Raw genomic sequence first — 23,335 nt, forward strand, 5'->3', positions numbered from 1 at the left:
TATGACCTTGTTCTGAAATTCAATTAGAGCAATTTTTATAGGGAGACAGTGATCATCGTGAATGAATTAAAGCTCTCCTAGTTGTGACACTTATTGAAGTTCATTATGAGGTGTCTGTGATTTAATATTTTTGCGGTTGGTGGCATTGTTAGCAAAAGTTGGATTTTGCTAAATACTTGAAGCAAAAGCTTCTTCTGTACTTTGCAATGAACAAGACCTGGAAAGGCTAAATCATACCTTATACCAATCAGCATTTTTTAAAATCAATGAGCAACTAACTTGCAAGCCATGAAGATTTCTTTAAATTATGTAATTTCTAAATGTTAAATACTGTACAGTTAAGTGTCTGATCACAAAAACATAACATACAGATTAGTGCTATAATATGTCTAATATTGGTTAAGTGCTTCATAAGCACGAACGTGTTTTTCATTATTAAAAGCAAAAATTCTCAGGCAGTTTGCGTTGAGAAAGGAATGAAATAAATGTTTCAGTTCAATAACCATTCATCTCTTCTACTGAATTATTTTAGAAATTTGACTGAGTGCATTGCAATCTGAATTGAAGCAAATTGGCACCTATTGCTCCAGACGAATCTATGGAGCTGGAAGTTGCAATCAAATACTGAGCGCTACAGTTATATGCAAATCCAATGAATGTTTCTTTTTAAAAGCTTCCATGCACCATTGCAATGAATGAATTTTTTATTTCAGGAATTGGAGATCTCATTTACAATAAGGTTCCTACCAAATTCAACCGAGAGAAGGATAGGGAAAAGGGCATCTTAAATACTATTCGCCAGCATTTAAAAAAAGCAAATTTCCAGAATTTCAGAACACTTCTTGAAGCTTTTAAACATTATGACAAAGTGAGTAATTTATTTATTAGCTTTCTGTTAATGTTATTAAATTGTAACAGTTGCACAATTAGTACTCATTTTTAAAATAATGAGCAAGTAAAATCTGTTTCCATTTATTAGTGTTTTTGTTTTCCATTTTTATTTTAACCTTAATCTAATTATTTGGCTAATGAACAGTGTGCTGAGAATAATACATAATCTTACAAGAACATGTTTTGAGTTTTGGGTATGCAGACAGCATTTAACTTGGAAGGTATTTAACGAGGTTATTTCGGATAGAAATCTATCTGTAATTATTTTGAGAACTAGACAAGCTTCACAGAATGAAAGTCGTACTAAGTGTCAGTCAATATGTCTTTTTATAGGTTAATCTCTGGGCCAGACTTCTTAAAATGCTAGGTTATAGTTTTAGGAATAAAATAACTTCCCAAGATGATTGGGGAATTCCAAATCACAAAGGATAAGTTAAAAGTTATCTGGATTTTTTAAAAATATAATAGAACATAGAATAGTACAGTACAGTGCAGGTCCTTTGGGCCATATTGTGAGCTGACCTCTTACTCCAAGATCAAACTAACCCTTCCCTCCCCACAGAGTCCATCATTTTTCTTTCATCCATGTACCTATCTAAGAGTCTCTCAATGGTCCCTAATGTATCTGTCTCTACTATCAACTCCAGCATCCAGCAGTGTGTTCCATCTACTTAATACTCTGTGTACAAAAGAACAGTTACCTCTGATATTCCCACTATGCTTTTCTCCAATCACCTTAAAAGTATGTCCTCTTGAATTAGCCATTGCCACCCTGGGAAAAATGTGCTGACTGCCCACTCTTATCATCTTATAACCTCTATCAAGCCTTCTCTTATCTTGCTTTGCTCTAAGGAGAAATCCCCTGGCTAGCTCAGCCTTTCCTCTAAAGGCATGTTCTATGATCCAGGCAACACCCTGGTAAGTCTCCTCTGCACTCTCCCTAAAGCTTCCACCTCCTTCTCATAATGAGGTGACCAGAACTGAAAACAATACTCCATGTGTGGAATATTTTATGTGGCCAACTTTACAGGATCAATGGACTTGGACCCCAAGATCCTTCTATTCCTCCACATGTTAAGAATCATGCTATTAACCTTGTACTCTGCCATCGAGTTTGATCTGCCAAAGTGTATCACTTCACACTTTTCTGGATTGCACTCCATCTGCCACTTTTCAGATCAGGTCTGCACTCTATCAATGTCCTGTTGTAACCTGTGACAACATACGATGCTATCCATAACACCACTGAATTTGATGCCATCTGTAAACTTCTTAACCAACCCATTTGCTTTCTCATCTATAGTGGTGCTAGAAAGTTTATGAACCCTGTAGAATTTTCCATTTTTGCATAAATATGACCTAAAATGTGATCAGATCTTCACATTTAAAGAGATAAAGAGAACCCAATTAAATAAATAACACAAAATACATTATAATTGTTCATTGATTTATTGTGAGAAAAGATGATTCAATATTACATATAATTGTTGGAAAAAGTATGTGAACCTTTGTTTTCAGTAACTGGTGTAACCCCCTTGTAAGGAAAGAACTTTAACCAAATATTTCTGGTAATTGTTTATCAGTCTTGCACATTGGCTTGGAGGAATTTTAGGCCATTCCTTCCTACAAAACTGCTTCAACTCTGGGATGTTGGTGGGCTTTCTTGTATAAACTGGTTGCTTCAGGTCCTGTACACATTTCGATAGGATTAATGTCAGGACTTCGACTTGGCCATTCCAAAACACATATTTTTATTCTTTTTAAACCATTCTGTTGTTGATTTACACTTGTGTTCTGGATCATTGTCTTGTTGCATTATCCAACTTCTATTAAGCTTCAGGTGATGGACTGCTACCATGACATTCTCCTGTAAAATGTCTTGATACAATTTTGAATTTATTGTTCCCTCAATGATTGCAAGCTGTCCAGGCCCTGGGGCAGCAAAGCAGCCCCAAACCATGGTGCTCCTTCCAGCATACTTCACTGTTAGGATGAGGTTCTGGTGTTGGTGTGCAGTGCACTTTTTCCCTCCAAACACAGCAATGTGCATTTCTCCCAAAAAGTTCAACTTTTGTCTCATCTGTCCACAGAACATTGTCCCAGAAGCATTGTTGAACATCCAGGTGGTCTTTTTCAAACTTGAGATATACAGAAATTTTTTTTTGGAGAGCAGTGGTTTCCTCCGTGATGATCTTCCATGAACACCATCTTGTTTTTTTTTAGTTTTTTTGAGTTTTTCTTATATTGGACACATGAACAGAGACTTTAGCAAGTTCTAGAGATTTCTGAGGGTCTTCTGCTGTTATCCTTAGGTTCTTTTTCACCTTCTTTAGCATTGTGCATTGTGCTCTAGGTGTGATCTTTGCAGGTTACCCACTCCTAGGGAGAGTAGCAACGGTACTGAGTTTCCTCTGTTTGTAGAATTTCTCTTACTGTGGACTGATGAACACTCAGGTCTTTAGAAATGCTTTTGTAGCCTTTTCCAGCTTGATGTGTCTCTACAATTCTTCTTCTGCGGTCCTCTGGAAGATGCTTTGATCGAGGCATGGTATACATAAATAGATCTTTCTTGAGGAGAGCAGGCTCTGTCAGTAATCTGACCTCGAATGCCTTTTTTTTTTGTAGGGCAGGGCACCTCTCCAGCCTACATCCCCAATCTCACCTCATTGATTGGAGCACCTGACTCCAAACAGCTTTTGTAGAAGGCATTACCCCAGAGGTTCACATACTTTTTCCAACCAGTACATGTAATATTGGATTATTTTTCTCAATGAATAAATGAACAAATATAATGGTTTTTGTGGTATTTGTTTAATTGGGTTCTCTTTATCTTGTTTTAGGACTCACATGAAGATCTGATCACATTTTAGGCCATATTTATGCAAAAATAAAGAAAATTCTGCAGGGCTCACAAACTTTCTAGCACCACTATAATTTATTTGTATAAATCATAGAGAGCAAGGCCTCCCAGAAAAGCTCCCTCCGGAACACTATTATTCATTTACCTCATCTGATACCTCTGCTTTCCTTGGGCAAGCCAATTCCAAATCCACGCTTTCATATTTCCATGGATCACATACTTCCTGACTTACTGTATGAGTTTACCATTGGCGACCTTGTTGATCACTTTACTAAGTTCATTTACACATCCATTACTCTACCTTAATCAAATTGTTTAGTTACCTCCTCGAGAAAGTCAATTAGACATATGAGGAATGGCTTGCCCCTCACAAGGCCCTGCTGACTACCTCTGATCAGACAATGCTTATACAAATGCTCGTAAATCCTGTTTCCAGGCATCCTCTCCAATATTTTGCCCACCACTAATGTAGGACTCGCAGGTCTATAGCTCCCAGGATTATCCCTGCTACCTTTCTTGAACATTGGTATGAGTTCTGTGGCCAGTGTGGATTCAAAGATCTTTGCCAACGGCAAAGAAATCTCTTCCTTCACTTTCCATAGTAACCTGAGGTATATCCCATCCAGCCTTAGGAATTACCTATCCTAAAGGGAACCTCCTTCTTTTTATCTTATGGTCCATTCTCCTCTCTTATGGGATTCCTCCTTCTGCAGCCCTTTGCCTTTTCCAGTTGTCACTTCCTGGCTTTTTTCTTCATCCCACCTGGCTTCAGCTATCACCTTTTAGCTTGTCCACCTTCCCCTCCCCCTCCCCCACTTTTTATTCTGGCATATTCCCCCTTCATTTCCAGTCCTGATGAAGGTCTCAGACTAATTGTTGACTGTTCATTCATTCCCATAGATGCTGACTAACCTGCTGAGTTCCTCCAGCACTTTGGGTGTGTTTTCAATCTTAATTTTATCTTTGTCAGAACCTAGCACATCGTCTTTCTTAATCTTCCAGCACATTAGCCTGTTTTATGCTGACCTCACATTTGTCAAGGTGTGTCTCACTGAGGAATGCTGAAGTAAATTATTCATTGAGAACTTCCCCTACTTCCTCTGACTCCAGGCACATTATTCCTCTTTTCTCTCTGATCAGTCCTACCCTGACCTTAGTTCTCCTGTTTTTCACATATGTGTAGAATGCCTTGGGGGTTTCCTTTGTCTATGGATGAGAATAAACAGTCAAGAGTTGGGGACTAAGACCCTTCATCCAAGACATCATCTCAACCCAAAACAGCAACTGTTTGTTGCTATCCGTAGATGCTGCCTGACCTACTGAGCTCCTCCAGCACATTGTGTGTATTTCTCTATATTTCCAGCAACTGCAGCACCTCTTGTGTCAAAGATCAATATGTCATGTACCATGTATAGCTTGTGAGAGTTTAGCTGTACTGTGCACCCCAACTGCCTAAATCCCACTCACCCACAATCAATCAGGAATTTGTTTGCTTATTAAAGTGAATGGGTGGAAACTCATGGAGGTTTAATTTGAATATCTGATAGTCAGAAGCAAAATGATTGATTTCTATTCTTCATTTGTTTGATCCTATCCAGAATGGTGATGGTAAAATTGACCGAGAAGAGCTACGAGATGTCTGTTTACAATTTAACCTGAAGTTAGATTCCAAACTGGTGGATGAATTATTTGACTATTGTGATGTGGAAGGGGTTGGCACCATCAACTTCTTAGAGTTTGCAAATTTTCTGAATTGGAAAGATAAAATGCCTCTGAGAGAAACAGAACAAAAGATTATTACAAAAGGTACATCTTTGCTGCATATTTTGCAAAAATTGTAAATGATGGAAATAGTAAGCAGATCAGGCAGTGTCTGTGCAGTGAAGTGTAGAGTTAAATTTAACTCTGTTTTGTTTACTATAGATGAATATGTGACAGCTCTTTTCAGATGTCCGTATTAACTGATTTTTGTTTTAATGATCATATGCTCCTTTATTAATGAGAAACTAATTCTTCATAGGAAGTGCGACAAATGAAGATGGCACTGGGCTGGTAGCACCTGACGATATTGTACCATTAGAAATTGGTAGCTCAATCAAGACACTCAGAACTATAACCAGAAAAGAAGATAGGTCTAATGGCCACTATCGTACAAGCTCTTCACTGATCAATGCAGTTTCTGGTAGTTATTCACCAGAAAGTAAGTGTTTAGTTTAATTTTCCTAACAGATAATATTATTTTGTATGAACAATTTTGTATTTTCATGTAGAATATACAATCTTATTAAGATTAATTTGAAGTATTTCAAGTATATTATAGAATATATAAATTATACAACCTTGAGATTTGCTTGCTCAAAGGTAGTCAGAAGGGAAGAAACCCGAAAGAACCCAATTAAAAGGAAAAAAAGAATAAATATGAAAGACCAACACTCCATGTGCAAGAGAAAGAAAAAAAGTACCAGCAATGTGGGCGAAATCAGCTCTCGGCCCAACTGACACCTGTCTTTTCAGTCTATCTGGGCCAGCATTTAAATTGATCCAGTAACTCAGTGAAAGTCTCCGTACCCTTGAGGGAGAAGTGAACATTGTTGAGAGTGAGTGAAATTGGTTGTCACCTCTGATCTGGTCAAGCGTTTAAATAGTCTAAACAGCGCATTATACCTCACATAGAACCCAGGCATCACTGCTGCAAAAGGCTTTGGGCCTAGACCACTTTCTCCAGTGACTCACCCTGGGCCCAGAGTTCGTCGCCTAGCACAAAGCTGCTCTCAAGCTCTTCAAATCAGCTTGGAATACTTGGAATTTACATTTTCATCCAACTGAATGTTGGCAGCCTACTCTTGCTTCTGTTTTTCAAGTTTTTATGCACCACTGTTCTGGAGGATAGGATGTGATCAGAAAAACATGAAGATGCGCATTTATTTCAGTGCTCTATGATTAAAAATTGGCACCACCCCAGAGATTCCACAGCAGACTTCCAGTGTGAGTCATATTTGCACATCTGAGGTTATTTTCATGTCATATCTTCTTTAGGTGATATCATTTCTTTTGGAGTGGCTGGGAATGGGATAAAAGAGGAGGTTGCTCATCGATTCACATTTTCCAAGAAAGTTTCTGACATCACTGAAGTGTGCAATGGATGCTGATGAATAAAATGGTGGTGGTTATACTTCAAAAAGAAAACAAACAAGTTTATCTCTCAGCCATAGATTAGAAATATAATGAACCTAAAAGGACATTGTTCGGGATGTGAGGAATTTTAAGATTTATCTTCCCCAATTTTCACAGGATATTTTCAACAGGAGAAGAATACACAGGTGTATAGGGTGTCATCCTGATCTTCAGCTATGTCTTTGATGGAAGATCAAAGAAAAAGTAGCATAGATGTTTGTGTAAACAGATAGCACAGCTTTTTTTTAATGATCCAACAATGACATTATGGAAATTTCAGGTGCATTGGTCCATGTTGTCTATAATTATAAATCCATCATTGTTTTTCTTTAATATATCTCTAGAATTAATAAGCTTGAGCTGTTTCTTCCAGCAAGAATTTGTCTGCTTCATTTTCACCATTGTACTGGGAATGAATTGCCAATGTTTTTCTATTCTCACTAAAATATTATTGTTCATTTGACATTCTGAAAATCTCTCTGTAGTCCTGGCTCTAATAACTATTTGGAGAATTTCTCCAGGTATATATGTCCCATGTCCTTGAAATTGTTTAAGAACTTCATCAAGTTTCTTTACTATTTTCCTTTTCTGCAAAGAGAAAGGAACCGATTCTTTAACCGTAACAAATTGAAAATTGGCCATACACTTGGCTGGGAAGTGAAAACTACCTATTCCTTAAGCTTAATGAATGGAAAATTGACCGTGCCCCTGGATTTCTGATGATTGGACTTTATCCCAAGATGGTGCTGGGGAGACACAGGTTTCCCCCGCTATCCGAAAGTGGAGCATTCCTATGAAACCATTTGTAAGCCGAAATGGCATAAAGCAAAGAAGCAATTACCATTAATTTATATGGGAAAAATTTTTGAATGTTCTCAGACCCAAAAAATAACCTACCAAATCATACCATAAAACCTAAAATAACCTGAACATATAGTAAAAGCAGGAATGATATGATAAATACACAGCCTACATACATAAAGTAGAAATAAGGTATGTACAGTGTAGTTTCACTTATCAGAATCGGGAAGGTTTAGCCAAAACCGATTTGTAGAAAAAAATCGGCATGTACACGCATGCGCACACACCTACCCGTGCAAGGCTTCACGGTCATGGTAGTCTTTCTTGGGGTAAACACAAGTTTAAAGTGGGTACCCTTATTTGTAAAAGCAAAAATCCTCTTCAGATTTCTTTCAGTTAGCGAAAACAGGTACTGTTGTAGATCTTTCGTAAAAGCAAAGTGGCATAAAGCGAACTTTTGTTAAGCGGGGGACACCTGTACAACAAAGTTTTGTGGGCAGCTAGCAAAAACCACCAACTATTCTACCAGATATACTTTTTATGGATCACAATCAGTGCAATCTGCAGTCTGTACGGTTTTGAGCCTGGCATTTCTGCGGCATCCTGAAGGATTCAGCGAACTGCTGGGAATGCAGGTTTGGTCACGGCAGCCATTGCTGGAGGGGACTTTGGGATGGATTGAAGTGGTGAAACCTGGGCCCAAGAGCAAAGAGTGAACCGATGTATAACCGATTTAAGTGCTGATCCAGATTAAAAGGTTTAACGTGTCAAGGTTGAGGGTGAAGGATCAACCAGTGTTCAGCTCACTACTCCATAAGGCTTCACTCTCCTCAGTGCTGAACTGGCCACATGGCTCTGGACTAATTTTCAGGGGGTCTGCAGTTCATGTCCTGTGTATTATTTGTTTACTTTTTTATTGTTTGCACAATTTGTTCTCTTTTCGCATGTTGGATGATTGACTGTCATTGTTGTGTGGGTCTTTTCATGGCCTCTACTGTGTTTTGGGGATGCTGTCATGGTTTCTCGTGCCCCACAAACGACCAGGAGATGCAGAAGATTCTTCAAGAAGGGTTAAATCTAATTTGCAAATCAAAGCTGAGACAGTCATTGAGCTAGTCGCTGATTGCCCACCGATCCTTGTACATAGCATTTTTTATAACAATCTCCTGGTTTAGCTGTATTAGCATGTCCAATCAGTCTATAGTTGCGTATCACAAGTACATCCGCCAGTATTGTTTCTACCCATTGACTTAATCATGTTCTAATCTACATCTCTTATCTAGCCTCTCATTAACACACCATTATCTTCTACATTCTTAAGATTTCATTCTCCTACTAAATTGGATACATACATAGCAAATAGCAAACTCAAAGCTGACTACATAGTTTTGGTTACACAGCAAACAATGCAACTGTTATACTTCAATGTATCCCCCCTTTGAGACCCAGTCTCACACAGAGAAAGAAGACTAAGAGTCCACGCACAAAAGCCCCAATAAACTCACACAAAGAAAGGACTAAGAGTCCACGCACAAAAGCCCCAATAGACTCAAGCACTTACTCCCAAATCTCGGGTTAAACTATAACTATAATTTTCTGCGCCAAGACAAAGTATTCTCTCCCTGTTACCCTGGGCCGCTGAGCCAAAAACCTATCCCTTTGTACCTGAGACAGGGAAAAAAACTCAGAAGCCCTTACAATCTACTCCCACACTGTCATTTTGCTCCTGTTCATCCTGCAGGTGTTGTAGGCTGTAACGATACATTTTCGGTGTTTCTTTCTCCACTGAGCTTGCTTCAGTAATTGCCACGAGCATCAGAAATTGTTTGGTTGCAGCACGCACTACAAGAGACTTGAGACAAGGAAGGAAACAGCACAGCACAAGCGCACAGCTCAACAATACAATACTGACAGTTATTGCCATTTTAGTCAGCCATGCTCCCCATCCTTCTTTATTTTCTTTATCACTTCCCCCCTTGCACAATGGTCAATCCCATGCGCTTCTGAAATCAGAATCATCAGTAGAGGGGTGGGCGCTACCAACAAACCGTCTTCCATGCTCCACAAGCCTTCCTGGTTCTGCTTGGCCCCCCTTCGTCTCCACATTGTCTATTCTGCCAAAGTTGCCTTACCTTGTATTTCAATTAGGTCCTCTACCACAGGTTCTGGAGTTAGGCTTACCTGGGGGGCAATGACAGCTGATGTACATCCAGACACTTTTCTGGCTGCCTCGTCCGCAGCTTGATTTCCCTTTGTTATTACATCATTTCCCTTTTTATGTGCCTGGCATTTTACTATAGCCAATGCTTTAGGTTTCATTATGGCTTTTATTAAGTCTAGAATTTGCTGACAATGTTGTATGGGATCTCCACTGCTTTTTTTAAAACCTCTCTGTTTCCACACTGCTCCAAACAAATGGCATACTCCATGGGCATATGCCGAATCAGTATAGATGTCTACTTTCTCACCTTCCATCATTTCACACGCAGCTGTCAGGGCTTGGATTTCCGCTAGTTGGGCGGAACACGGTTGGGGACAGGACTCCATCCTAATAATTTTATAGCTCGACTGATACTGCTGCACTACTGAGAACCCTGCATGATATCCATCATAATCCCTATAACAAGAGCCATCTACGAACAGAACCTTTTTATCTGCATCCTCTAGTGGTTCTGACCGTAAACCTGCTCTCAATTTGGCAAATGCCATCGTCTTCCCTACACAATCATGGAGTTCTCCTTCATAGTCCAAAGGGACAAAATCGGCTATATTACTGGTAGTGCATCTCTGTATAGTTATGTCTGGAAATGTCAATAGCATCCGATAGGCTGCTATCCTGGCTGGCGTCAGCACAAATTTCCTTCTTTCCAGCAATTCTGCTACTTTGTGGTGTGTGTACAGAGTCACAGGATAGCCCAGGGTTACAGATGATGCCTTTTCATAAGCATAGTACAGCGCCGCCAATCCCTGAATACAGGGTGGATACCCCTGAGCCACCTCATCTAGTCTCGTACTGTACTATGCTATCAGCTGCTTTGCTTTTCCTGTGCCTGTCTCTTGTGTTAGAACCGCTGTGACATAACCCCCCTGTCAGTTGGATACATACAAATGAAAAACCTTCTCGTAGTCAGGCAAAGCTAATGCTGGTGCTGACTGCAATTCCTGCTTAATAGTATTGAAAGCTGTCTCCGCCTCTCCATTCCACTGTAAGCCGTTTTTCCAATTTGTATGTTCTGCTTCTTTCATTATCTTTCTCAAAGGTGCCACAATCTCAGCATATTCTCCTATCCAATCTGAGCTGTATCCTGCCATTCCCAAAAACGTCATCATCTACCCTCCAGTCTGGGGTTTTGGGGCCTTAGTTATTGCCTCAATCTGATCTGGTGCTATCACCTTCACTCCCTTGGATATTACCCTGCCTAGGTATTCCACTTGCTGCGTGCAAAATTGCAGTTTCTTTTTGGATACTTTATGTCCTCCGTGCGCCAACTTCTCTAACAGAGTTCGTGCGCCAGCTTCTCTAACAGAGTTACGGTGTCCTGCTCACAGTGTTCCTTACTGTGGGAGCAAATCAACAGGTCATCCACATACTGTAACAATATACTTTCCAATGGTATGCCCTCTAGGTCTGCCTTCAATACCTGATTAAAAACATGTGGTGAATGTTTAAACCCTTGCGGCATTCTGGTATAGGTATACTGAGCACCTCTGTAAGTAAATGCAAACAGATACTGACACTGGTCGGCCAGAAGAATGCTGAATCAATCACTGAAAAGTAACTTGCTTCTGGTGGAACATTAGTCAAAAGCGTGTGTGGGTTGGGGACTACTGCTGGCCAGTCCGCTACCACGTCATTTACCGCTCGCAAATCATGCACCAATCTCCACTTAGATTTATCTGCTTTTAAGACCAGCAGCAACGGGGTATTGCATGGACTGTTTGTTCTTTTAAGCACTCCTATTTCAAGCAACCCCAGCACTGTCAATGCTATTCCCTCTTCTGCTTCTGGTCTTAGAGGGTATTGTGGTCTCCTGGGTGGAATTGCTCCCCTTTTCAGCCTTACTTCCACCAGACTAGCTGTTTTTATTTTCCCTACGTCCGTGTCATGCTGTGACCACAGAATAGATGGCAACTCATCTATCTTCTATCTCTCTGCTGGCCTCTTTCCTTTCCCAGCAATGGCATGTGTGGTTGGGGAGTTATTTCAACCTCTCTCACTGTCCTCCCTTACATGTCTACACTTACCATTATTTTAATGCAATTGTTGTCTTCTGATATCCACACCTCTGGCGTGATTTTCCTCCACACTGTTACGGTTTCAGCACTCTTAACTAAGGGTCCTAAGTCTTTAGACTGATATCCCTGTTTACCAACAAAGTTATGTGGGGCGCAGCCTCCGGTATCCTGTACCATTTTCCTAAAAAGGTGTTCCACTCAACTTGTAATGCTGCCCCTTGCTTTCCAATTATCACAGCCTCCCCTTCCAGGCGCTGTTGTGTACATGCCTCCAGGTGCCATCTCTCCTCTAACTCCCTGTTCTGAGTCTCGTCAAAAATCACTGTACAATGTAGCTCAGATTTGGGCATTATAGCGCTGGGTAATATAGCCTGCACGCCCTTTTTCCATTTTTCCCAGGTTTCCTGAATCTGATCTGCGATGTCTCCTATCCAAAAGACATTAGCCTTCTTGTCTTCTCGCACTATCAATTGAGCCCCTGCTCTTTCCATACTCAGCCCATTTCAGGTGCATTCTAATTTTAATTCCAGTTTCAATAAGGCATCTCTGCCTAACAAATTAATCTGAGTTCCTTTAAATACTAGCACCGGCAAAACAATTCCTTTATTTCCCATTCTCAATTGCACTGGAGCCGTGCACTGTGTCAACTGTGTTTTCCCCGAGAACCCTACCGTCTTAATAAACTTTCCTGACATGGGAAGGTGAAGGGCATACTGTGGCTGTACACAAGTGTACTTGGCTCCAGTATCTATCATCATTGGTGTCAGTTGCCCTTCTAACATAACCTGAACAATGGGTTCCTCGTCTGCCTCCCTTGTTATCATTGGGTAATGTCCCTTCCCACTCAAGTTCTCGGGGCACCCCTAATACCTCGTATAGAGGTTCACAGGTCCGCTTGGGCCTGTGGGGGCTGGTCCTTGGCTAAACTTTAGTTCCCTCCTTATCGGTTCCTGCTGGTGTGTGACAGGCCATGGTGTAAACAGACAATCTCTTCTCATGTGACCTGGCTGATTACATCCCCAGCACAATCTCTCTACCTCTCTTTCCCCCTGTTTCCTCACTGGTCCTCTCTGCCCATAGCTCCTCTGTCCCCCTCCTTGGGACTTCCAGTCCTGTCTGGGCTGTTTGAATTTAGTCTGTTCCTGATAGGGCATTCGTGGGAATGCTCCTCCAAAGACGTTGATTATTGGCATGGGGTTTTCCGGCCCTTGTCTTACAGTGTGATCGGTTCCTCCATATAGCGGTGCTTCATCCAGTTCGATGGCTGTACTCGGACCGGCGGTTGCTGGCAGCATCTTTTTGCTTTTCTCTTTTTCCTTCTTTTTGAGTTCTTCGAGCTGCATTTGTATTAACTTTCTTTGCAGCTCTTCCTGCTGCTCAGACAACCTTCGTTTGTCTTTCCAGTATTTCTCAACCTCATGGACTACGTGGTCTCCAAATTCTTGTGGGGTCATTGACGTCAGCCCAACCACTTTCTCCAGTTTGGATTTTACTTGCAGAGGCATTGCATCCAAAATGCTATGTCGGAACAGTGTCGTGATAAATAAGCTATTTTCCACCTCTTGCTCAGTCTCCAGTCTCCACCTTTTCAACTGGTTTTCTATGTAGGCTGCTGGGTTTTCAGTGTCTCCCAGTGGATCCCCCTTTAAGGCTTTGGGGTCCACTTTGGGTGGATAAAGCTTCCTGAGGGCCTGCCATACCCTCTGTCAAACCCGTCTCCATCAGTTCTCGGGTCGTTCGAGTTTACTATGCCAGCCATTTCCATTAGTTTGTTAAATTTGGAGGTTCCCATCAACCTTATCAATAGTGCCTCCAAATCTCCCATAGCCAATAATCGTCCTGCCGTTTCTTCTTCAAAGGCTCTAATCCATTTCCCTGCTCCTTCATGTAGATTGGGCAGTGTTTTTTTCAGCCCTTCTAGGTCCTGGGATCCCCAAGGGATATACTGCACTTGTCCTGATCCTTTAACTAACAACGGCATCATTCTTCCTCCTTCTTCCCACCTGCCCTGGCTCTCCTCCTCACCTGACCCCATCTGTCTCAGGGTATGTCTTTACTGCCTCCCACACAAATTTCTCTGGGGTCCTCTTCTTCCCTCGGTCTCCCTGTGGAGTCTTTCCTTTCTGTCCTGATTCAATACTTGGTTAGACCCTGGAGTATTTTTCGCATCTTCTCTGGCAATCCCCTCTCAGTAACTTATCTAGCTCTCTCTGTACTTCCGCAAGTCACTTCCCTACTGCCTCCTTCTGCTCTTCTGGGCTTCTGCCTCGTACCTCTTCCCCACAAATTCTCGCATCCTCTCTCTCTCCACTTAACTCTTGCTCCTCCAATGAGTCACCTTCTCTTTCTTCCTGTCCGTGTCTGTACACCTGTGGCAGGGACTCCTCATGATCCTTACTCGTGCTTGATTCCCTTCTCTCTTGTGTTTCTCCAAGACTCTCACCTCCTATCTTTTTTCCACTTCCTCTTGAATGCCTCATCTCTTCCTGCCCTGATGAGCCACTTTCTTTTCTAGTCTGTTTATTTCTATGGTATAACCGATACTCCTCATACTCCTTTTCCTCTCTCAAGTATTTCATCTGTTCAATCTCTTCTTTAATTTCTCTCTTTGCCTGTTCCACCTTTATCCTTTCTGCCTGTATACCTTCCATATCGCCACTTTTTCCTTCTCATATTGTCTTTTTTCCTCCTCATTATCCCAAACTTGTACTTCTCCCTGCATGTTTACTGTTCCCGTCAGCAGGGGGCACTGCTTAGGGGTTCCTTCCTCATTATAGGGAGGGGGCTTTACTGTTTCTTTCGCATCCGGGTACGGAGCTGAAGCCAGCTTCTCAGTGTACCTTCCTCTCTCTCTAACAGGCTGTTTCTCCAGCACCTTAGTGTCTTCCTTGCTTGTAATCAATATTCTACCTGTCCTCCTCAGCCTTTCTCCCTCCGTTCTGAAGAGTTTTAGCACTTCCATTTCTCGTTCTCCTTTTTGCCCTCTTTTCTTAGATTTATCTTTTGGTTTGTAATTTTTAATTAGTGCCTCCATTTCATTGCACAAGCTTACATCAAACATTCCTTCTCTTGGCCATTTTGTGAACAGGTTTTTGGTTCTCTTTTCCCATTTTTCTGAAGTTTTTGTAATCTCATATTTATTTACCGGGATTTTTTTGCTCAGAATCTCTACTGCCGTTCCTTTACCTGTCATGTTGTTCTCTCTTTTTAAGGTATTTCAGAGATTCACAGTTCGTTTACAGGATAATATTATTTACTCTAATTCTATGCCTAGTCTATCGTCTATCTACCAGCGCTTTAAACTATGTATTGGACTGTCCTTGTTTCCTATTCTGTTCTGCCCATACAGACCTCTACTCAGAGCGGTATCCACAGAACTTTCTCTTTGCACCTCGTCTATTCAGATCCTTATCTCTTAAGGCGGTATCCACGAGGATTTTCTCTATTTTCCTTTCCCTGCCCGTTCAGACCTTCGTTTCATACGAAGCGGTATCCACAGGGATTTTCTCTATGCACCTCGTCTATTCAGACCCTTATCTCTTAAGGCGGTATCCACGAGGATTTTCTCTATTAACCCCCAATTCTGCCAGATTCTTTGGACCGGAGAGACCCTTCGGCAGTGGTTCCACACTTCTGAGACTCCAAGAGCTTCCCAAGACCAACAGAATTCTTAGTCCAAATTGTCGCAAAAAGTGCTTTCCTTTTGTTTGGGTGCACCCCTTAACTCTGTTAGCCTTGTGGGGGTCCCTAGAGGACTGGGAAACGTCCCCAATCTGCTGTTTCCTTTCCACGGGACTCTTTCCGGTCCTGTCACGGTCGCCAATTTTGTTGTTGGTTTCAAAACTTTAATTTGCAAATCAAAGCTGAGACAGTCATTGAGCTAGTCACAAGTACATCTGCCACTATTGTTTCTACCCATTACTTAATCATGTCCTAATCTACATCTCTTAGCTAGCCTCTCATTAACACCCCATTATCTTCTAAATTCTTAAGATTTCATTCTTCTACTAAATTGGATACATGCATAGCAAATAGCAAACTCAAAGCTGACTACATAGTTTTGGTTACACAGCAAACAAAGCAACTTTTATACTCCAATAATGCCTGCAAGAAGATAAATCTCAAGATTGTATATGGTATACATACTTAGGTAATAAATGTACTTTGAACTGTGATCTGAGGTTCAGCATTTTTGAAATCTAAAAATGGAAATTTATCCTAAGTGATTCTGTTAAATGAGAATGAAGTTGGTTACTTGAAACTGAAAGTTTACTATGGGCATCAAAATCAGATACTCAATTGGAAAGAACTACAGTCCAACAACAAGATTTATTGGAATTATAATTTTCATTTAAGTCACAGTGCGTGTCAGGAATATATCTGTCGTTAATGTCTAATTTTGATTAAAATATTAAATAAGAATCCCTTAATGCTTTATTTCTTTATATTTTGTTTCAAACAGATTTTCGAACCTGTGGTGTACCTACTATTCGTACTGACTTAGCAGCTCCTCGGTTTCGTCGTATTAGTGATATGGTTAACTATGGTGATGAGGCAACTGCTTCGGCCTTGCTAAGTCCTTCTATCTTTGCTCAAAGTCAAGTTTATGAGAAAGACATGTTTTTAGACAGGCCCAAAGAAGAGGTAAGTCATTGGCAACAACATTTAACTCATCCTAGTCCAAACACAGCAAAAGAAATTTGTACTGCTCAGAATGATGGATGATTGTCGTATGACAAAAAGTTTTTGTGTTAGAGAAGATAAGTCAAAGACAGAAAATTGGTGGGAGCTGGTTGGAGAGTCTGATGCCTCACCCATTCCCCATTGTATTTCTTTCTCTCAGTTATACTCAAGGTTGAAAATGCTCCAAATATTTGGTCAGGACTTTGTTAAATTCCTACTATTAGAATGTAAGTAATACCAAAGCTAAATTTGAACCAGAAAACTTGCAAAAACTAGGTGCCCATTCAGTTGTGGCTAAATTGGGTAGTGTTTGGATAATGTGTGCTAGGATCTTGAGCTGTGATTAGCCCATGCTCATTCAACCATGGCAGGCCACACATGAAAGTTGAGCTCATTTGATTTCCGTGACTATCTCATTATAAATATGCTTTTGATTTCTTTAGGGTATCAGCAATGGTCTTAATTTTATGAATTGCACATTTCATGATCAGTGCCACTCATGAATAGGATGAATATTTTGTAGCTGGATCCAGTGGTGGAACATTCGAGGAGACAGTAGAGCTGGCTGGAAAAGATAGTAAAAATGATGGTAGAAAAGAGGGCATCAAATTAGCATAGTGGTTAGTGTAACACTTTATAGCACCAGCAATCACGATCAGAGTTCTATTCCCACCAGTGCCTATGTGAGTTTGTACATTCCCCCTGTGCCTATGTGAGTTTCCTCTAGGTACTCCGATTTCCTCCCACGTTTCAAAGTTGTACTGGTTAGAGTTAGTAAATTGTGTGGGCAGAAGCATAGCAACACTTGCAGGCTGCCCCCAGCACAATCCTTGGGCTGTGTTGGTCGTTGACCCAAACGATGCCTTTCACTGTACATTTTAAAGTTACGACATACATATGACAAATAAAGCTAATCTTTAATTCTTAAATCTTTAAGAAAAGAACCCAGGCAAGAGAGGACACAGATTTTCTGACCTGGAGTTCAATGAATTGGCCATTTGATGATAACCATGGAGATCAATGCAAGGAATCTAATGCGAAGGACCAGGATGCGGTACTAAAAAAATGTTCAGTGGTGATGCATGGAAAGTCATCATTAGCCTCAAACGCTGCTTAGTGTCTTGCAGCATCACTACTTAATAGCCGACGATCTCTTTTGATCAGGACTTAGGCATAACTTGATAGGGTAGCATATCCTGCATGCATTTCCAAGCCTCATCATCATAGAGATTGCTTGTTATTGAAACTAAGCACCCAAATTCATTCTTTCCAACCTTCCTGTTTTCCTAACTATTCTCCCTCTCTTTCTCTGTTTTGCTTTCTTGTCACTATTGATTCCCTTTTCTCACTTTTTCTTATTCACTCTCTCTCTGGTAACCCAGAACTGACAACAGAAATATGCTGAAAAGTGTGCTATTGCAACGATTTACTCTGCTAGAATAGAGAATACTGTCCAAATAAAACCCTTCAGTGTTTTAAAAGCTTGAGAGAAAATAGTAAGGCATGGTATCACTCAATCCCAAAATGGACAAATTAAATCCAGATATTCAGTATTGTAAACAGGTTGGGTTGGACACATGATCTGCAAATGGTGAGTGACTTGCTATGTGTAAACTGGACGGAGTAGATAGAAATGCTGGCTCATCTGCAAACACTCTGCTGTTCTGAATATAAGGGACAACCTATAAAAACATGCCTGGTGATATGCAATGGCAGGCCTGCAAGAAAACATGGGGGTCGATGCCAGGGCGTCTTTAGAGGAAAAGTGTTTTGTAGTGCTTTTTTAGTGTTTATCCTTTCCATTGTGTAAGTGATGGCTGATTGGATTTGAGTCTGCAAGTACAAACAGAAATGATCTAATATTGAGTAGTCTTGTGGAAACTCAAGTTAAGGGGATCACATCTTTGGATACCGATGCTCAAAGGCACATGGGAGGTATCACAACAGTCTACCTGTCTGGTATCCGTGTGGTAACTAGGATTTCTGAGGTACTCCTTTAGGAGCGTGTCCTTTGTTCTATAGAATATGGATGTATGCCACTCTCCATATAGTCTGTGATCTTTTCATTGCCTCTCCGCTAATGTTCTTCTGTCGATCTGTAAGCAAGCCAAATCATTGGAATTTCTAATGAAGCAATGCAGGCCTTCTCTATCCAAAGCGGCTTTGTTGACATCCTCCAAGGTTGCTTGTAGCCTCCTTCACTGCATTCACTAGTTTTCTGAAGCTACAAGAGACTACGCAGAAACATCAGTGCAAGTAAAATCATGCAGAAGACAGACTCTAAGGAGTGCATGGAGTGATTAGATGATATTTTTAAGGACTATTGCAAAATTGAAGAAATCTGGAGTGTGATGTTGATTTAGGATTGAATTTCATTCTGTCATTGTTATCAATTAGGTGTGAGATGTTCAGCAGCAAAGTAAAGAACTGTGGAATGGAGAATTGGCACTATGTTAATTTAGTGAGCAGTGTGATGAATTGTAATGTATCAGCCAGGCCTGAAGGGGAGCTGTGTGAGAGGGTGCGAGGATGTGGAATCCATGCATTTCCTTTCTTTTTCTCCATACCCTTCTCCTCAATTGCTTGCAAGGATGAAAGCCGCATGATATTGGCATTGTGTAATATTGGAGCAAACCACAGTGAATTTGGAGATCAGACATCCCATCCTACAAAAACTCATTTCAGGGAGGTAGCACCACCACCCCCGCCCCCTCACATCTCCATATCCCCCTCCAGTCACATTCGATTATGAAAGAACACAACAATTCATTTGATCACATATTGAAACTATTTACACACACACACACTTTTGTTGAGTATTTTGTTGGCAGCCTCAATGCTAACAGCTAAACGCTAATCTAATGCAAATAGATTTTCTATTTCTTTTTCAAACTTTCCTTGTACTGTGATGTGGCTTGCTTGGCAGATTTGAGCATTTTGCCGGAAGTCTCAACCTCACAGCAGTCTGTGTCAATGAATTTGTTAATTTTGGAAGACATCAGATTCACAAATGTTTTGTGAGACAACTGACTTCTGAATTCTATCTTAATGTGACGCACTATGCTGAATGCCTCTCCCTCTCTCTCTCTACCCCCTCCCCTCTCCCCTCTGTTCTCTCTCTCTCCCCCTCTCTCTCTGCTCTCTCTCTCTCCCCCCCTCCCCTCTCTCCCTCCTTCTCTCCCCCCCCTTCTCCCTCCCTCTATCCCTCTCCCCCCCACCCCCCTCTGGCTCGCTAGCTCTCAAAAAAATCAATCTCCAGGATATTGTATATAATTTGTAACAGGGAGTCGCTATCAATATGCGGGAGACTCCCGGAATTTCCAGGAGAGGTGGGATGTCTGGGAGACCCACTTTGCTTTTTACAGCAATACTTCTGCAGATGATTCCTGGCAGTGGCAACCTATTCTGGCATCCCCAATTATGTATTGCTGTTCTGGTAACTGGCAGTAGGATTTAATGCACAGTTATGTGGAATAGGGGCTTTATCCTCTAACTACCTGATTTGTTTTTAAACTTAAGTGTGCAATCTTCACACAACAGCAACTAAAGTCCTACTGCCAGTTACCAGAACAGCAATACGTAATCGGGGATGCCAGAATAGGTCTCCACTGCCAGGAATCATCTGCAGAAGTATTGCTGTAAAAAGCAAAGTGGATTTCCCAGACATCCCACCTCTCCTGGAAATTCCCGGAGTCTCCTGCACGCTAAGGCAATGCACAGTTATGTGGAATAAGGGCTTTATCCTCTAACTACCTGATTTGTTTTTAAACTTCAGTCTGCAATCTTCACACAACAGCAACCAGCCTTAGCTTAGTAGAACGATGCAACATAAAAGCATTGTTGTTGCTAACTTGACACCTGATGTCGTTAGATGTCAAGTTATACTAATATGCTGTGTATTGCTACATATGAGTTGTATATCCAAATTTCTTTAAGATGTTGATCTTTGTTTTAACTAGCTGGTCTCTTAAAGTAGTAGATGATTTAATATAAAATGCCTTTATTTTATTTCATGAATGTTTGTGTTTAAGTATGTTATAACCTTTAGTAATTTTCTCTCAAATACATTCAAATAATCCTCTGTTTCTACTTTCCTTTTGATGTTTAAATCATCTTTTCAGATTCAGTTTTGAATCATAACTAATGCAGTTATCTGGTCTTGAATTTGCATTGACAGTCATTTCCGTTTTTACTGCATTAGATAAAGCAAATATTTTGTAAGGCTGGAGTGGATATGTCCAGAGAGACCTTTGAAGAGGTATGGAAGTGTGCTGCCAAGAAACATGCAAAGGGAGAAGTTTCTGTGGAAACATTCCGTGAGGTTCTGGATGAAATTCAGACATCAGCGACTTCAATTTGTTGAGAATTTGTAATTTCCCTAGTGAATTTAAGATTTCAATAATATTAAATGCATGAGGTTTTGCAATTGTTTTTGAAATTTTTGAACAGTTTCAAGATTTCAGTTTGTGTTCATTATGGACACAGCATTGAAAACAAACTTTGCAGGTAAAAAAGTTAGAACTTTCTTCTAAATGTAATTAGTTTTATTGTAGATTTGGAACAAAAATCAGTCAGTTTCTGTCAGAAATCATGCAATGAGCTTCAGCTGTGTTTGTGGTTTGTGAAGGTCCTATAAGTGCTTTTACATATGAAAAGAAGTAATGGGTTTTTACATGAAAACGTTAACATATCTGTATAACTCTTCAGTCTTTTAAAAGTTATTTTCTCTCTGGCAAGTTTGGAACATGGTTGTAAAAAGCACTCCCTCCCCAAAAAAAAACTCGTTGCTATTTACTGAATAATATTTCAACTCACAATTGCATTTTTGTCAAATGAATGTGATTTTTTTTTCTGTGAAATGCAAACAGGCAAAAACAATTTGAGGATGAATTTTCACATTGCTTCTCCAAACCGATTTTTGCTGTTATTTTGTTGGAATATCAATGAGAAGCAGTAAATGGCAGATGTGGAAAGCCTCCTTTGGAAATACAGACCTATTATTTTGAACAAGAAGTTGTTTGTGGCTGTATGTTTTTGTATCAATGTGAGACTCTTTGTGGAATCACTAATCATTTGCAACAGCACTGTTTAATGTTGTTAAATAGCAAAAGAGTCTTTTAAAATATAATGTGAAATTGTAGCTTTCATGTTTCTAAAAGGACTATGTTGAAGGGAGCACAAATTGAGAAAGTTTGGTACTATTATAATTCTAGCCCAATGTTGCCCACTTCAAGAACTATATTCACTTCAGTTACAAATCCTTGTTCAAATCTCCCTAATTAGATTTTTGATTCTCCTATAGCATTGAAATAATTCTGACCAAAGCCAGAAGTCTTTGTCAAGAGTGAATTATCCTGTCTTCCTTCAAAGGATCAGCATTGTGCAGCTCTTTTGAAGTGCTTCTGTTCGCCAACATTCTTATCTCTTTGCCCATGGCAAGAATATCACTATCGTAGCATTTTCTCCAATCCCTATACTAACATCATCTGCAGGCATGGCTTGATTTCCAAGGCATCTTAGAAAAGCAATTCTCCAGCAACTCTATCTACCCTTCATTGCCTCAGTTTTGATGTAGCTTCCAGCAGCCATTAATTACAATGACTGAAAAACCATCTTTCATGTTTTGAATAACCTTCATAATTTGATCCAGTTTTGAGTAATTGCATCCTCTGCCCTTCCTCATTCCCAGCTATTTTCTTGGATTTTAATTGTGTTACAACATTGATCCAGTTTGATCCATCTCTCACAAAGAACATTGAGATTTACCTCTTACATTGTCTGCTTACAAGCTCATCACATCTTCATTTGTTACATGCAATGGGGATTCTAACAAATGGAGCAGAATGTGCATTCAAGTGATGGCATGACGTTAGTCTGCAGCAAATGTTGGTTTGTCCAGAAGCTTGTCAATTTCACCTGCTTCAACCTTTTGTAATGGTATGTTCTTTGTGTGTAACAACCAGAAAAGGCAAGTTACTAATTCAAACATGTAAATCACTGAATTACTTTATGATATTTTTCAATTTAGTAAGGCATTCATAGGAGGTATGGCAGTTCCTGAAATTTACCACTGAAATCTGAACAATACCACAGGGCTCTTTAAAATTCATGTGCTTTGTTTACTGTTTTACTACACGAGTTGATGCTAATGACTATCAATTCAGCTGGTCAATGGTAAATGTAAATTTAATTATATTATAGATTTATTTGCCACCAACATAGATTTCCCAACAAATATTTATATTCTGATAAGAAAATCTCACTGGTCCAAAAATGCTGTACAGAATTTATAACTAGTAAAACTAAAATCAATGGATGTAAGAGCATAGAGCAGAGAACAGTACGGCACAGGAATGGTTTGTCTTGTTAGTGGCTACCATGCCTGCATATTGTCTATATTCCTCTTTCCCCCGACTACTTTGCGTGTCTATCTAAAGGCCTCTTAAAAGTTGTTATCTGTTCAGAGTCATAAAACACTACAGCACAGAAACAGGACTTTCAACTCATCTAGTCTGTGCCAAACTGTTTTTCTGTCTTGTTCCATCTAGCCACACCTGGTTTAAGTCCTCCATAACCTTCCCATCCACGTACCTATCCAAACTTCTCTTAAATGTTGAAATTGAACCGACATCCACCACTTTTTCTGGCAGCTCATACCATCCTTTAGTGAAGAAGTTCTCCCTTATCTTC

General features: G+C 40.3%; 1 protein-coding gene across 1 annotated transcript in view; it reads left to right on the forward strand.

Moving 5' to 3' along the window:
- The window catches only part of efhb (EF-hand domain family, member B), an 85,126-nt gene extending 63,503 nt beyond the window's left edge, over window positions 1-21,623 (forward strand). Inside the window, exons 9-13 of the mRNA XM_059972344.1 lie at window positions 714-868; window positions 5,350-5,557; window positions 5,772-5,951; window positions 16,425-16,606; window positions 20,847-21,623. Of these exons, the coding sequence (XP_059828327.1) occupies window positions 714-868; window positions 5,350-5,557; window positions 5,772-5,951; window positions 16,425-16,606; window positions 20,847-21,008 (887 nt within the window). The 3' untranslated portion in view covers window positions 21,009-21,623. The remainder of the gene's footprint in view (window positions 1-713; window positions 869-5,349; window positions 5,558-5,771; window positions 5,952-16,424; window positions 16,607-20,846) is intronic.
- Window positions 21,624-23,335: the final 1,712 nt, after the last annotated feature.

Source organism: Hypanus sabinus, chromosome 6, assembly GCF_030144855.1.
Source record: "Hypanus sabinus isolate sHypSab1 chromosome 6, sHypSab1.hap1, whole genome shotgun sequence".
NCBI lineage: Eukaryota > Metazoa > Chordata > Chondrichthyes > Myliobatiformes > Dasyatidae > Hypanus > Hypanus sabinus.